The sequence below is a fragment of the Grammomys surdaster genome, unplaced genomic scaffold (assembly GCF_004785775.1).
Source record: "Grammomys surdaster isolate TR1022 unplaced genomic scaffold, NIH_TR_1.0 125808, whole genome shotgun sequence".
In the NCBI taxonomy this organism is placed as follows: domain Eukaryota; kingdom Metazoa; phylum Chordata; class Mammalia; order Rodentia; family Muridae; genus Grammomys; species Grammomys surdaster.
The window spans coordinates 645,221-660,850 of record NW_021620639.1 but is presented as its reverse complement, the minus strand read 5'-3'; the positions used below and the strand labels follow the sequence as shown (position 1 = coordinate 660,850).

At 39.0% G+C, this 15,630-nt stretch overlaps 1 protein-coding gene across 1 annotated transcript in view; it reads right to left on the bottom strand.

Moving 5' to 3' along the window:
• Enah (ENAH actin regulator) overlaps positions 1–15,630 on the bottom strand; it is a 114,802-nt gene that overhangs the window by 8,214 nt on the left and 90,958 nt on the right. The window contains exons 7-13 of the mRNA XM_028789299.1: positions 10,569–10,855; positions 8,695–9,534; positions 6,615–6,916; positions 5,748–5,893; positions 5,546–5,603; positions 4,718–4,766; positions 1,360–1,426 (exon numbers count right to left, since the gene is read on the bottom strand). Coding sequence (XP_028645132.1) covers positions 1,360–1,426; positions 4,718–4,766; positions 5,546–5,603; positions 5,748–5,893; positions 6,615–6,916; positions 8,695–9,534; positions 10,569–10,855 — 1,749 coding nt within the window. The remainder of the gene's footprint in view (positions 1–1,359; positions 1,427–4,717; positions 4,767–5,545; positions 5,604–5,747; positions 5,894–6,614; positions 6,917–8,694; positions 9,535–10,568; positions 10,856–15,630) is intronic.

Below are 15,630 nucleotides of genomic sequence, written 5' to 3'. Positions count from 1 at the left end.
GTGTGTGTGTGTGTGTGTGTGTGTGTGTGTGTGTGTGTGTGTGTGTGTGTGTAGGCCAGAGGTTGACAACAGGGGTTTTTCTCAGCTGCTCTCTGTATTTTTTTGAGACACAGTCTCTTGACTACCTAGTCAGAAAGTCTACCTTTTCTAACTTGACTGTGATTAGAAATGTTGGTTTTAAATATTTTTGGATATTTTATTAATTATCAATTGACTTAATTTTTTGAAACAGGGCTCACTTATATAGTCTAGGTTGGGCATCTACTTGCCTGTCTCATGAATGCTAGGAGTAAGAAGTGTGTACCACCACATCTAGATTAATTGATTATTTATTTTATTTATTTATTTATTTATTTATTTATTTATTTATTTATATTTTTTGGTTTTTCGAGACAGAGTTTCTCTGTATAGCCCTGGCTATCCTGGGACTCACTCTGTAGACCAGGCTGGCCTCGAATTCAGAAATCTGCCTGCCTCTGTCTCCCAAGTGTTGGGATTAAAGGCGTGCGCCACCACTGCCTGGCAATTATTTTTTTTAAATAATATGCAAATGAGTGTTTTGCCTGCATGGGTACACAGTGTCTTCATAGACCAGTAAACAGCATTTGATCCTCCAGGAACTGGAATTACAAATGGTTGTTAGCTGCCATATGGATGCTAGGAATTGAACCTGAATCTGGTGGAACAACCACTAAGCCATTTCTCTAGTCCACACTTAGAAGATTTGTCTAAGATACAGCAAATTTATTTTTGCTCTCTTGCATTCTCTATAATATCTAGCTAATTTTCAACATAAAGGATAAAGATTTCTTCTAATATTCAATTTTTAAAACTATGTAGGGACTAATTTAGGGGCATCACTGTTCAATACTTTATCAGATTTTCATTATTGTTCAGTATTAAATTACTGAGGGGCAGTAATTCTACTCTGGTTATGTCAGAGATGTCCTTGGTTCTTTGGGAATTGTCAAAAAGTATTTAGGGCAAAACACCATTTACTTGCAAGTTTCTTTCAAACCAGTAAGAGAAAAAAATATATAGATGCAAAGCCATAAGACATATAACTACTTGTGAAGTCTCAGTAATAGGTGTATTTTAATATTTGGTGCACTGTTTTTCCTTTTAATTTGAATTTTAAAAAATAAATTAGAAGTGATGAAACTATCCTAAAATATCAATCAGTCAATGTGATTAACAAATGTATCCTTGAAATTTATCAGATAAGCAGGAGTAGCAAAAACATCTCGATCTCATTAGCTGTTCAATCTATGGATAAGGTGCTCTTGTTCTCTGTACAACCTGTGTTAGCTTCTTTTTAGACACACGTGTAACATAAAATATAGAAAAGAAAGTCAATACCTGGAGATGACAGGTGACTTACTGCCGTTCATTGTGTTTGTTCTCTCCCAAGGTTTTCTGGTTGGTTCTTCAAAAATAAGAAACTAGTGTGATTAGGCAAGTCTCAGAACCTTCCAGAATCATTACAAAACAACACATTAAAGTACCATCACTCTATGTACACAGTGGTAGTACCAAAAAACAAAACAAAAACTGAAAAACAAAAAACTCTAAACAGTGAGGATTCTAAATTGTATTATTGTAGAACTTGAAGCAGAAATGCGAAAGGCAGAGCTCTATGAGTGTGCGGCTAGCATGGTCTTCATATCAAGGCAGTCAAGACTTTGTCTAAAAAAATAAAAAATAAAAAAAATCAAAACAAAGCTAGATGGTGATGGTGCACACCTTTAAACCTAGAACTCAGGAGGCAGAGGCAGGTGGATCTCTGAGTTTTTGAGGCTAGCCTGGTCTACAGAGTGAGCTCTAGGACACCTAAGGCTACACAAAAACAAAATCCCCAAACAACAACAGAAAGCCGGGGGCGGGGGGATAGAAAAAAGAAATTAGTAGTTTCCTTAAAAAACCTGTATATTATAAAATCTAAGTATTACAGTTCTATAATGATAACAAGCATGATAAAATTAGTATAGTTTATACTAGATTCTAATAAATTCGAATGTATTAAACTTTTTTGTGCCAACAGTAAATAAAAATATAATCTGTGATGTGTTTCTGTTCAACGGCTCACAGAAGTCCAAACTGCTCTCTTGGAGAAAACAGCTCCAAATAAATGTCAAAAATCAGTCAATTCTCAGGACTTAGGAGACACTGTCTAGTGATGTGCTATCTAGGGTGCTTTATACTGTGATTTTCTAGTTTGGTTGATTCACTGATGCTATGTATCATTGACCTGACTGGATAACTTGAGAAAATCAAAAGTGAATCTTTTTCACAGGGGAATAGCATTTGAGTCCCATTCAAATCAAGTCTATATTCAGGTCACAAAATGTCGCTGTATAGTTTTATATAAGTAAGTTTGTTTCATCTTCTAATGTCTCCCCTCATGTGGCTTCTGCACAATTTCACTCAGGAGGAGGTTTATAGTCTCTTCAAAACACATGCAAAACTAAATCTAACCTCCTCTGAAGCCATTTCGGGCCCTAAATTGCTACTGCTAGGCACCTGAGGGGAGAGCCGTGAGGCTGCCACTGATCCTCCTGTACTTTATCATCATTTTGTTTTCCTTTTTTGTTGGAATAGCTAAGGCATTCTGTCAGTGAACATAGGAATGGCAGGTTCCAGAGCTAGCAAGAAAACATCAAAAACAAACAAAAAACAGAGCAGGTTTAAGATGGTCAGAATAAAAAAATACAACCACCACAGTAACCTAAGTAATAGGGGACGGGAAAGATAGCAGGAGGGTATGGGCGGGACCACTGAGACACTGTTATCAGAGATGATGTAGACAGAAGGGTGTCAATAGTTAACAAATTGGTAGATGTGGTACAAAGCACTTTAACAGAGGATTGAGGTCCTTTCTCGATTAGGGAGAAGCTATTAATCTCTTTGTTTATCTTAAAGGGCCCTCTGGTTGTGAGGAAGAGTTACTCAGCCCTGTGGAAGCAGGGCATAGGATGTCTCTTCTCTGAGGAGCACAGCTATACTACAGGACTAGTTTAGAGGCTTGGTTACCTGTAAGCAGTTTGAAAACACACTGGTTCAAGCAGATTTCCCAACTGTTTTCCCTCCCAGTCTTCCCCAGTTCCACATTACAAAGCCAACAAGGGCCATTTTAAAGTGCTCCCAAAGTTTCAGATGACTTATATGTTAACGAGAATGTTTGTAAGATAAAGCCTAAATCTACTACTGGTCACTTCGTAACAGTCTCCTAACATTTGTTTCAACTCATTTTCCCAAGAATCCTCAAATGCAAGTTCTAGACAGGTTAAGTCAACTTATTATTTCTTAGTTTCTTCTTACTCAGCTTTAACACCACACCTCTGCTCAAGACATGCTCACTTCCTAGCTTCAGCCAAGCCAAATACTCTACAATGCATAGTGCAACACCATTTCTCCAAGGACAGCCCAGATTCGACAGGTCATTCCCAGTTAACATCTCATGAGTTTTTGTGCTCAAGGGTTTTTAATACTTTCCTCATTTTTGGCTCATTAAATGCTTTACACAATGTCAATTTTAAGAATTGAATGAAACAAACAAACAAACAAACAAAAGAACCTCTGAATCTTTTTGAATGAGGTCCTGATTTTATATGGGGATTACAAACCACTGAATTTTTATTTATTTTATATATGTGAATACACTGTTGCTGTCTTCAGTCAGAGATAGGATACATCCACATCTCACAAGAATAGCATAGGAAAGAAAGGAGACTTAGGAAAGCAGTGCAGATACATAGATAGATAGATAGATAGATAGATAGATAGATAGACAGACAGACAGAGAGACGGCGGGGGTTCAGTTTTATCGGGACAGTTTTGCAGAGACAGGTTGTAGGTAAAGACAGAATGAGCTAGAGAATGAGAAGAAGCCAGAATATTAGAACAAATTGCCAGAGATAGTTTGAGGCCAAGAAGAGTGGTTCGGTAAGAAGCCAAAAGAAGCCAGTCTGAATCAGTTAACTTGGACAGAAGTTTTGAGCCAGAACAGCTGAGTTGAACCAGCTAGCCAGAGTTCAGAAAGAATTAGGAAGGGTGAACTTACTCAGCAGTAACCTTCTGAGACAACAATTACATCTGGCAAATAAATGTTACATTTACAAGAGAGCATCCCCTAGACATGACAGGGAAGCTGTACCCATGAAATCACAATAACACGGTTGCTTGAATAAGACCAGCACAGTGATGACTCCAGCTAATATGCCAACACAGACACAGAAAATTCCATGTAGCCCAACCCTTAGACAAAGAGCTACAAGTAGTCAATGGCTGCACAGAAAGGGAGTGTTAGCTTCTTCAATTGAGACAGTTTTGAAATACACTGTAATGCTACCTAACATGCTCACTTCATTTTCTACTTTTAAGAACTGTTTAAAATAGCTCCCTATAATGAATATTCTCAAGTCCATTAACACAAAGAAGACACACACACACACACACACACACACACACACACTCTCTCTCATATTATGGTATCTGCCTAGACAGCATGAACAAAAGTGCTAGGTTTTAACAGATTTCAGTGTCAGGAAGAAAAGTATTGATTTATGAGATCACCAAAGGTAGATGAAAGGTCAGTGCTTTCAAGTATACACAAAGCACTTTAACATTTTAGTGAGCAAGCAGTCACTTGATCCAAACACAGGAAAGGGGGCTGTTTAGAGAAAATTAGCACTTAGGGATAGTTTTCTCCTGAACTTACCAGGTGTACTTGTTGATGGGGCCTTAGAAGTTACAGGCTCTGCATCTTCCTAGATATATAGAAAGAGTCACATTAACATCACATTCACTAGAAAGCACAGCTCTCTGCGGCTAGGTTTCCGGGCTCTCTTCCCATGTCCTCTCTGCCACTCCCCTCCCACCACCTGTCTCTTCCTTACACTCTGTCTTCTCCTGCTTCCTTCTCTCACCTTCCCCTCAGGCTTCTCCCTGCTGCCTTCCCAAAGCACTAAGCTCTAAGCACCTGTCCTAGTAGCCTAGAAACCTGACTGGATGTGTCTGAGCAACGCTATAGGAGGAGGCCATGGCGCAGAGAACCACTACACCCTTGTGTTCAATGACAACACAGAGAACAGATGAAGTTTACCCAGCTGAAATGTGGAGCAAGCATGAAGAGTATACTCCTAGGGGGCATAGCTAATGAGCACAGGGTCCATAAGGGTAATGTATAAACTGTTGACTTAATATAATTCTTTAACCTCACATAGCACAAAGAAATTGAAAAAACCCAACATTATTAGAAAATTTCTAAGAATTCATCCACTCCCTTAAAGGTGAGTATAAGAACAAATTAACTTTATAGGTTTGAAATTCAACTTTCCCCACATCTCCCCATATTCAACTCAATTCACTAAGAATGAGATTACAATTTTATACATAACACTCAAGCCATTTTTAATGTTTGTATAGTAATAAAATAAGAAAATATAAGATCAAACGTTAAGTTCAGATTAAGTAATCTTCACATGAGTTTCTGAATAAGCTGGGCTTGAGTTCCACCTCTTACGAGAGAGATTTTAAATTCACTCACACTTCTGTCTTCCTTTTGTTCTGTTTCTATTGTTGATCCCTTCTCAGCAATTCTTCTCCTGCAAAGGCAAATTAATTAAAAACTTTTGTATCACCTACCTACCTTTGGCTATCATCTATTTACTCTTGTTCTAAAAGGGAAGAGGACAAAATTGTCAAAATCTGTCTGGTTCTGGACATACCCATTACATAAAATTTATTACCTCCTGGCCAGCAGGGCACTCATTTCTTCCATTAAGCCACTACCTCCTAGAGGAAGGGGTCCATTCCCACGACCAGCATCTGCTTTGGATGAGGCCAAGTTCACACTCACAGTATTCCCTCCACTTGGGAAACAGCCATCCTCCACCTTAATGAGAACACACACACATAGTAATTTCCTATGTAGATAGTAATGTTTATCAACATATTCAACACAGAAGAACACGTTGGTATTGATTGCAAAACAGTACTATTGTTTAAATTTGAAGAACCAATAGAGCAAATAACATGGACTTCATATATCACTGAGAATCCTATCAAAGTTACAATCACCACTAATGGGGTGAAAGAGCATTATCTCTCCATACGATACACTGAGAAAGACAAAATCCTTCTCATGGTTTTTCCTCAACCCAAACATATAATTCAAATCCAATATTAAGGGGAAAATGTGATAAACCAAACTGAAAGATTAAAAAAGAAAAACTGTCGGTGTTTTTAAAGGTAATAGAAACTGAGCAACTGTCACTGATTAAAACAAACATTACAGCTAAATTTAACAAATGATCTTGAACTAGAAAAAAACATGGCGTAAAAATCATTAGCTACTCCCTCCAAATTTACACTGAGGTGTAGTATAGGACATATACACAAGAAAACAAAAGACAAATGTTAGTCAAATGTTGACTAATAAGCCTCGGGTTGATGGGGTCTCAGAAACTCCTCACACTACACCATTTCTCAAATTTTAAATTATGTTGGTTTTAATCAATCAAGTTAAATGTGGTGTTCATAGCAGCACAACACAGTAATCTCACTAGTTTAGACACAAGGAGTACACATTAAAAGGTCAGTAACTGGTAATTTACCCGAGACACTTTCCTAAGTTTTGCTCCTGCAATCGCAGCTGCAAGTCCAGTTAAAGGGCGATTGTCTTCTGATGTGGATCCAGAGAAAATTCCAGATGCGGGGAGGGGAGGGGCGGGAGGTGGGGGAGGAGGGGGAGGAACTTGATTAGGAAGAGGGGGTGGTGGAGGTGGTGGAGGAGGCCCGGTGGATGGCAGTGGAGGTGGTGGAGGAGGTCCAGGGGGAGGAGGAAGTGCTGAGGCATAGGCAGGGCCTGATGGGAGGGGGGGTGGTGGTGGAGGTGCAGGTGATCCCAAGACAAGGCCTGAGAGAAAGAAGTTAAGAGTTATCAGCAACAGAGCTAAGTCACTGTAGTTTACATGAGCAGACATACAGAATGCTATCCTCAGACACTGTGTTTAAGAAAATAATTTATCATTAGTTTTTAACTAAAGATATTAGAATTGAAAGCCAAAGTGCACATACAACCATTTAATATTAAACTTTTTGTAATAAAACTAATGATCCCCACCCAGGGATTTGAAGGCAAATGTTTGTACAAATTTAGAAAATTATGCAGTGTTTTACACACACACACACACACAGAGAGAGAGAGAGAGTTAGTACTGCCTGAGATAACAGGCCCACGATAACCCTAAGCCTTAGATGTTGAGACAATGTACTTGACTACGATGATGAAGGTCTCTGATGACAGACGGACAAGATGAAAACCGCAGAGAAGGGAGTCTCAGGTTTCGGCATCTTAAGATGAATCTACATGTAGCCCAAGTTAAGAATTACTAAAGAAATAAGATGAACTGATATCGGGTAAAACCTCAAACTAACTGAGAATTAAGAATTTAAATATGAATCTATTTTAGCCCTCAAGATAGGTATATAGGAAGTATTTAAATATTTAAAAAAAAATCACAGAGTAAAGAACTTAAAACCAAAACACCAAATTAGTAAGTATTTACTTAAGGCTTAACAGGGCTAGTTTTTGTTTTTGTAAAGCTAAAACGTTGAGCTAGAGTGAGTTTGCATTCTGGGTAGTGGCTGTCACTTCTGAGGCTTGACCAGGCATACACACAGAGCAATGAAGGAATGAGATGACCTGTCCCATCCTGCAGAGTTCTGAGCACCAGCAGGAGGACATTTAGCCCTTTCAGCCTGGTGGCGCCTCTTGTCCAGATGTCAATCAGAGAGATACTGAATTGCACATACTAGAATTTTATTCACCTTTTATAAAAATTAGTAAGACAGCAGCAAAAAATTCATTTTTAACAAGAGGTGTGTTTAAATCCAGATTATAACATTGTTTCTATAAGCATGGATCTGTTTTCAGCATCCTCTCTACATCCTATTCTTAAAAACAAAAAGGGTTCCATGTACCTTCTTTCTTACAGAACTTCTTTCATCTTCACGTACATAGGCTATACTTAATGTTACATGGCCCCTTCCCTGCTGCCCAGCCTCATGGCTTGTGTCTGCAGAAAACCTTCAAGGGTCTTCTGTTTGCCTTCAAACCAACACTTGCAATAGAATCCTCTGGGGGATACACTAAGCCTGGCAACCTCTACCTTCTGCAAAGGGCCTGAGGCTACTCACTCTAAAGGTCTGATACAGAGAGCTCAATACAGGATACGCCAAAATGAAAAAGGGGTTTCAGGGCAGAAGTGCTCCAGGGAAAACTCAGGGATGATTTATCTATTAAATAGATCTCCACGTCTCTAGGAACGTATCTCATATTTACCCCACGGAGGATGAAACAGTCAAGTTCTCCTAATGAAGTTTAAAATGAATGTAGAAGTATTGGGGTCCTTAAATATTAGAAAGCACCTTCTACAATACAATATTTAATGCAAACAATCTAAAAATCTAAGTTAATTTGGACATCTCCCATACTAAATCCCTATATATAACTAGGGCCCAGGATTTTTAAAAAAAATCCTTCATTTTAATTTTCTAAATAAAACCCAGATAGTACTTCGGCATAGAGATGCTCAATTACTAAAACCATCGGATCCATTCTTCTGGCAGTCAAAGCTGTTGCTATGCACTACTCTGAATAACCAGCAGTCAGCAGCAGTAGTGAAGCCTTACCCTGTGGGGCTGGCGTCTCGGTCGGCTGAGAGGCTGCCTGCAAGCCTGGCTCGGAAGCAGAGGAGTCTCCCAGCTCAGGATTTAGAGGGGTCTCCACAGAGGCAGGGGCAGCTGCAGAGGGAGAAGGGAGAACACTGGGCTTGGATGAGGGAGTTGAGGCAAGAGGGGTGCCTGGAGGAGGAGAAGCCTGTGATCCACAGTGTGAGAGTGAGGCGAGGGGAGGCAGCGGCGGCGGTGGCGGTGGTGGTGGTGGTGGTGGAGGCGGCGGCGGCGGTGGCGGCGGAGGTGGCGCTGCTGGCCCTGAGGTAGGCGGTGGAGACACTGGGTATGTTACAGAGTCTAGCAACCCATTGGGTGCTGTTGGTGATGGAGGCATTTGGGGCATAGGAGAGGAGACACAAACAGGAAGGACAGGCCGTGGGCCAGTAGCTTTGCCAGGGGGGCTGCTAATCATTATTGGAGGAGATGGAGGGAGGGGTGAGAAATTGGAAGTAGGCCAGGCACAGGACTTCGAAGCTGCAGGCTGAGAAGAGGGTGTGTTCACAGGAGAAGAAGGTCGAGAGTTTTTGTTCAGAGGACGAGGAACTGTAGCATAATGGGGAAGAACAGGGTGGAAGGCTGAACCTAGAGATGTTGCAAAACGTGTCGCAGAGTGTCGCAGTGGTGGTGTAGGGGGTGTGGAATTAGGTGGCAAAGCAGTCACTACAGCATAATCAGGAGTGGCGTCTGACACCGGAGCTGAGATGACTTTAGCGTATGATGGAGGAGGTGCTGAAGGAGGCTGGCAACTGGAATACTCAGGAAGTGGAGCATTATACAGGGAGCTGTCTGAAGATGGAGCTGGACATAAGGTGGAAAGCAGCGGCAAAAGACAGGATAAAAAAGGAGAGAGAAAAAGGGAGCTAGTGAAGCCACAAAAACCAGCAATCAGACAAAATGTATAAACATGGATTACAGTTAGCACCAGAGAATTAGGCAGATAACTGTCTCCACTGGAGAAAACTTAACTTGTAAGCACATTTTGAAACCCGAAAGATGATGAAATAAGTTCTCTTAAATATGTGTATTAATAATTTATCCTCTATAAGGATAGTAACAGTCTTAACATTAATTACTTAGTTCACTAAAAACAGCATCAAAATTATTACAAACAGCAGAATAAACTGAGTTGTTTCAAACTTGGCAAAATGTTTACTAAAGCGGGAAAAGAACGCCCAACTCAGTGCTTATTTGTGGACATTTCTATCTCCTTAGCAGTAACTCCAGACAGTTATGCAGTTAAGAATAATGAATTAACCAATACTGAACCCACACTGGCTTCTGATGGTAGCTCAAGAATAAAATTCTTTGATAAATATTAATCACCTTAAATGCTTACTATATCATAATCCTCTATGATACTATAAATTCCATCAAACTGTGATTTTTTTTATCATACCAGAAAATATTTAAATAACCAGTTATGTTTTGAGAGAATATTTTCATCTATTTTAATTTTTCCTCTAGAAATCTAACTTCTTGCTGTACGTAGCATAATAATAAAGTATGTGATAATTTTAAGCAACGGCACAAGGGAAATATCTTCCAAGAGCATTATAAAAAAATCTTTGCATAAAAACACGTTCACACTTTATAGCTGAATTTTAGGGCACCAAGAAAAATTAAAACGTCAGACTAAAAGTTCCCAAGAGCTTTCTTTTAGTTTCTAAGCAATAAAAGAAACACTGAAGCAATAATTGTTGAGCATTTCTCCTAACTACAAACTGTACTGCTTATTCCCAAGCGCTGCACATGTGAACTATCACCGTTGACAACTGCGCAAGAGCCTGGCCCAGCTCAGCTGTAGGAGACGCATGCGTCTGCAGACTCCTTACCAGCATTGGACATTCTGCGCTCTCTCTCCCACTCCACTTGCTCGCGCTCCAGCTGCTCCAGGCGCTCTCGCTCTCGCTCTCGGTCTTGCCTCTCTCTCTCCAAGCGCTCCAGCCTCTCCCGTTCCAGGCGCTCCATGTGTTCTCTTTCCTGCCGCTGTCGCTCCAGCTGCTCTTGTTCCAGGCGCTCTCTCTCTAGCCTCTCTCGTTCTAGTCGTTCTCTCTCTAACCTTTCCCTCTCCATTCTTTCCCTCTCCAGTTCCTTCTGTCGCTGCTGTTCTTGCAGTTGCCTGAAATTAAACATTGGACGAATAAAAATATGCATTTATGGCTACAGATCACTAAAGTGAGTGGATGTTCACTTTATGTCTGATTCAGATAGATGTACAACCCGCTGTCACTACTTCCCTGTGAAGGCTTCCTTATAGATATATAAAATCTGTATATACAGAATATTTTAAAAATTGTATTTTATCCCAGTGGGACTAATAAACTCTTCATATGGGCTCAATCAACACAATTTGTGAGAATAGAGAGTCGCAAACAAGCCTACCACTTTAATGACCAAATCATTATATTAATCGAGAGATTAAAAAATTACAAAATGAAGTAATCTTTTTCTTAAAAATGAAACATTTGAGCTGCACGAGTTATTTCAGAAAACACAATGATCATAGCTACAGCTAAATAAACATTTGCTGAATTGAAAATAAACACAGTTAAGTAAGAAATAAACTATAAATCACTAAAATTTTGCATCTATAGTTAACTTTAGTTACTTGGTACATATGTGTAGACCTTGGCCTTATAATAACATATGCATAAACTTTAAAATTCAAGTAAATCAGTACCATTTCACAATGACTCTAAAATATGCTTTTTCAGATACGATACACACTGGAAAACTTACCTTAAACCCTTAGTCTGGCATCTTTAATACCCATGAACATTTAAATACCACTGCTTAGCTCTTGAGCTTAAGCAGTCTTCAGTATAGAATATAATTTACCCTAATATTATTATTATTATTAAAATAAACATTTATCTTAACCCTTGAAAGCTCTTCAAACTGCTTCCTATAGGATAAGAAGCATAATTCTTAAGATTCTGAATATATGGTTCTCGATTATTTGAGGAAATTATCTAAAAAGCAGTTATCTCTCCTTATACATTGTTTTTTGTTTGTTTGTTTGTTTGTTTTTGGTTTTTCGAGACAGGGTTTCTCTGTGTAGCCCTGGCTGTCCTGGAACTCACTCTGTAGACCAGGCTGGCCTCGAACTCAGAAATCCGCCTGCCTCTGCCTCCCAAGTGCTGGGATTAAAGGTGTGCGCCACCACTGCCCGGCATCCTTATACATGTTTAACAGCATTTAGCTAATATTAAATTCTTATAGGATCACATAATTCTTAAGATTCTTAATATATGGTTCTCGATTATTTGAGGAAATTAACTAAAAAGCAGTTATCTCTCCTTATACATGTTTAACAGCATTTAGCTAATATTAAAGAAGATAATACAATAAAAGCTCTTTAAAATGTATAGTACTGCATAAATGTACTGTTGTATTAATGATCATTTAGAAAAATTTAGAATTGGAACCTTTTCTAGACTAATCATCTAGCTGGGCTCTGGTAAGACATAAGTGACTTACATAAAAGAACAAGTCTGCTTCCTTTTGTTTCTCCCAGAAGTACCAAAATAAAATACAATACAATAAAATAAAATAAAATAAAATAACATATTGGAAAAAGAACTTCCACCCATCTAAGTTGGCTATAAAACAAAGGAAAAAGCCCAGCCTTCAAATCAACTGTTTACTTATCTCTCTCTAAACAATCTTAAATCTTAAATCTCTCTACCCTTTTTCTACACAATGTCCCGGTACTCAATGGCTGTCAGGAAGGAACCTACTACTTCTTTTAAGCAGTTAAGAAATTGACTAATGAAATCACACTTTCTATACTATTTGGTATATTTACTATACTATTTGATAATTTATGAGCTACCACAGCTTTGAGGGATAGCTACCAGTGTGATTATGCTGAAAAGACATTAGATAAGAAATTTTAAATTAAGAAAAAAGACAGAACCCACACCCAATAATATACATTTAATAAAGAAACTCAACTGAAGTTTGTATTGAAATTTTAGGTCTTTAAGTGCTTGGGCTATAGCTCCGTGGTGAATGCTGCCTGTCTGGTGTGACGGCATGTGCCTGATGTAACTGTGTGTGTCTGGTGTGATGGCATGTGCCTGGTGTGACATCATGTGCCTGGTCTTACTGTAGCTGGTTATGCTGTTTGCTTAATGTCCCTGGGAAGCCTGCTCTTTTCTGATGGGAATTGGGGAGTGGCTCTTGGGAAGATGGGAGGTGGGAAGGAGAGCCTGGGAGGAGGGGAGGGAGAAAGAAACTACAGTCAGGATATTTCCTGAGATATATATACACATACATACATACATATATACACACACACATACACACACACACATACAAATGTGTATGTGTCACAGCACTTGGGAGACAAAGCCAGGTAAATCTCTAAATTTGAGGCCAACTTGATCTACAGAGTGAGTTCCAGGATAGACAAGGTTATGCAAGAAAACCCCATCTTCAAAAACAAAAACAAAAAACCCCAAAAGACCCAAAACAACCAAAAAACCAACCAAACAAAAAAAGACCCAAAACAAACAAACCAAAAAACCAACCAAACAGACAAACAAAAAACTAAACCAAACCAACCAAACAACCCCCCCAAACAAACAAACGAACAACCCCCAAAAAGTACTGGCTGCTCTACAAAGGACCTGGGTTTGATTCCCAGTGCCTGCACAGTGTTCCACAATGGTCTGTAACTCCAGTTTTAGAAGATCCAACACCCACTTCTGGCCTTCAGGCAAAACACCTACACAGATGAAAAGGAAAAGGGCCCACTACTATTTGGGGGCAAGGGGATTCACATTTTTGTTCTTCTGTGTCTCTTTTCACTCATACCCATCTATTTCCTATTTTAGCTGATTCTTGTATCTTAACTTTGGGTATCCATTGTCTGATGGCAAAAGCCTCCCATAACCATGCTCACTATATATATAAAAAGCAACAGCCAGGGTTACACTAACATTATATAATCACTATCCACAGCTGAGCTACATGGTATTCTGACTGCATTGCATTCCTTTCTAATTGCTGGGAATTTAAAGGATGAGGAAGGGGAGGTGGAAGAGGAGGAGGAGGAAGAAGAAGAGGAAGAAGAGGAAGAGGAGGAAGAAGAGGAAGAAGAGGAGGGGGAGGAAGCTGTTATATCTATTTCTCAAAACACAAGAATAAGTAACTTTTGGTAGTCATTATAGGTAAGATAGGTACAAACGAGACTGGAAGCAGTATTGAAATAATGACATTTATAACTAGAATGTACTGACTTTAGAATACTGTCCTGCATGTCAAAATAATATAAAAGGCTCCCAGTCAAGAAAAGACAGAATGTGTACTGGAAAGGAAAAAAGCACGACGCCAAAGAGTATTTCCAAGTTTGCTGATAGATAACTCAAGTATGTAGTTGATACTTTCAAGAGACTGACGTTTGAATAAAGTAATGAATACTTTTAGCCTGCTCATTGAAAATATGTCTACGTATATGTAATTGAAAACACTGTTGAGTAGAAATTTTCTGACTTACAACTTTGCGGTGGCATGAATAATTCTTACTTAAATTGGAAGGCTTACAAATCTGACTCTAACGTTTTAAGCTACAAAATTAGACATTCCCAAATCTTTTTTTTTGGTCTTTTCAAGACAGGGTTTCTCTGTGTAGCCCTGGCTGTCCTGGAACTCACTCTGTAGACCAGGCTGGCCTCGAACTCAGAAATCCGCCTGCCTCTGTCTCCCAAGTGCTGGGATTAAAGGCGTGTGACACCACCGCCCAGCCCCCAAATCTTTTTAAAGAGTCGCCAAAATTATAGACCTTGCTTTCCTGAGGATCACTACCAGCTTGCATACAGGAAATGCAAGAAACCCTTCTCTAGAGGTTGTTTACATCTGGTTGTTGTCTGCCTGTTAGAATCATCTCCAGATTTTACTAAAGCATGCGTCTCTGAATTCTGAGCTGTGAGAAAATTCCAATAGGTTTATTTTCCTTAAGTTAGATACACATTTTCAATAATTTGAATGTTCTTCAGAGAAAACAATTACATACCTTTTCCAGAAACAAACATAAGTGAATACTATTATAGCCATTAAAGTATGTTAAATTTATTGAGTAAGAACATAAAAGACTATCCTCTTCTATCATTGAACTATTTTTCTTCAAAATATCAACCCCCAAATGTAAACAGATAAAAGAAAAAACAAGCCCTCCCCCCAGAAAACAAAAACAAAATAAGAAAACCCAAAAATCACCACCACAACAAAAAAAAAACTGTCGCACAAAAAAATTACAAACACAGGTTTAGTTTATGATTTTATGAAGACACAGTCCTGTAAAACATGTAAAATATAAATAAAACGTCAAGATATATTTTATTCACCTTTACAGTTTTTAGGTAAATATAGATTTCAATTTCATAAAACAAAGTGGGAGAACAAACCAGGAAAAGCATTCTGGCTGCTAACACCAAGCAATGCTGATATGCCAGAAAGTAAAAATTAATTTTTTAGATTAACTTTTCTGAGACAGGGTCTCACTATGAAGCCCCAGCTGGCTTTGAACTCACAGAGACTCACCAGTTTCTGTGTCCCAAGTGCTGGGATTAAAGGTGTATACTACTATAGCTGGTGTAGACACACACTTTTTGTTGCACTATGTGGGCATTTCATCTCTCTATTAGTTAAAAAAAAAAAGATAGTTGAATTTTAATACCACAAAGCTCCTAAGACAAGAGCCAATACTTACACCAGAATGCGATCAACTCTTGGCCCATCTTGCCTCTGGAGGATAATGGGATTGCTGTACACTTTCATTACTCCAGGTCCTCAGTTCTGTGCCGGGGTTCTTATTCCCCCTTTATAACTTGCAGGTAGTAGTGATGATTTGAAAGCTATTTATAGATGTTAACTAAACTATCTTCTATG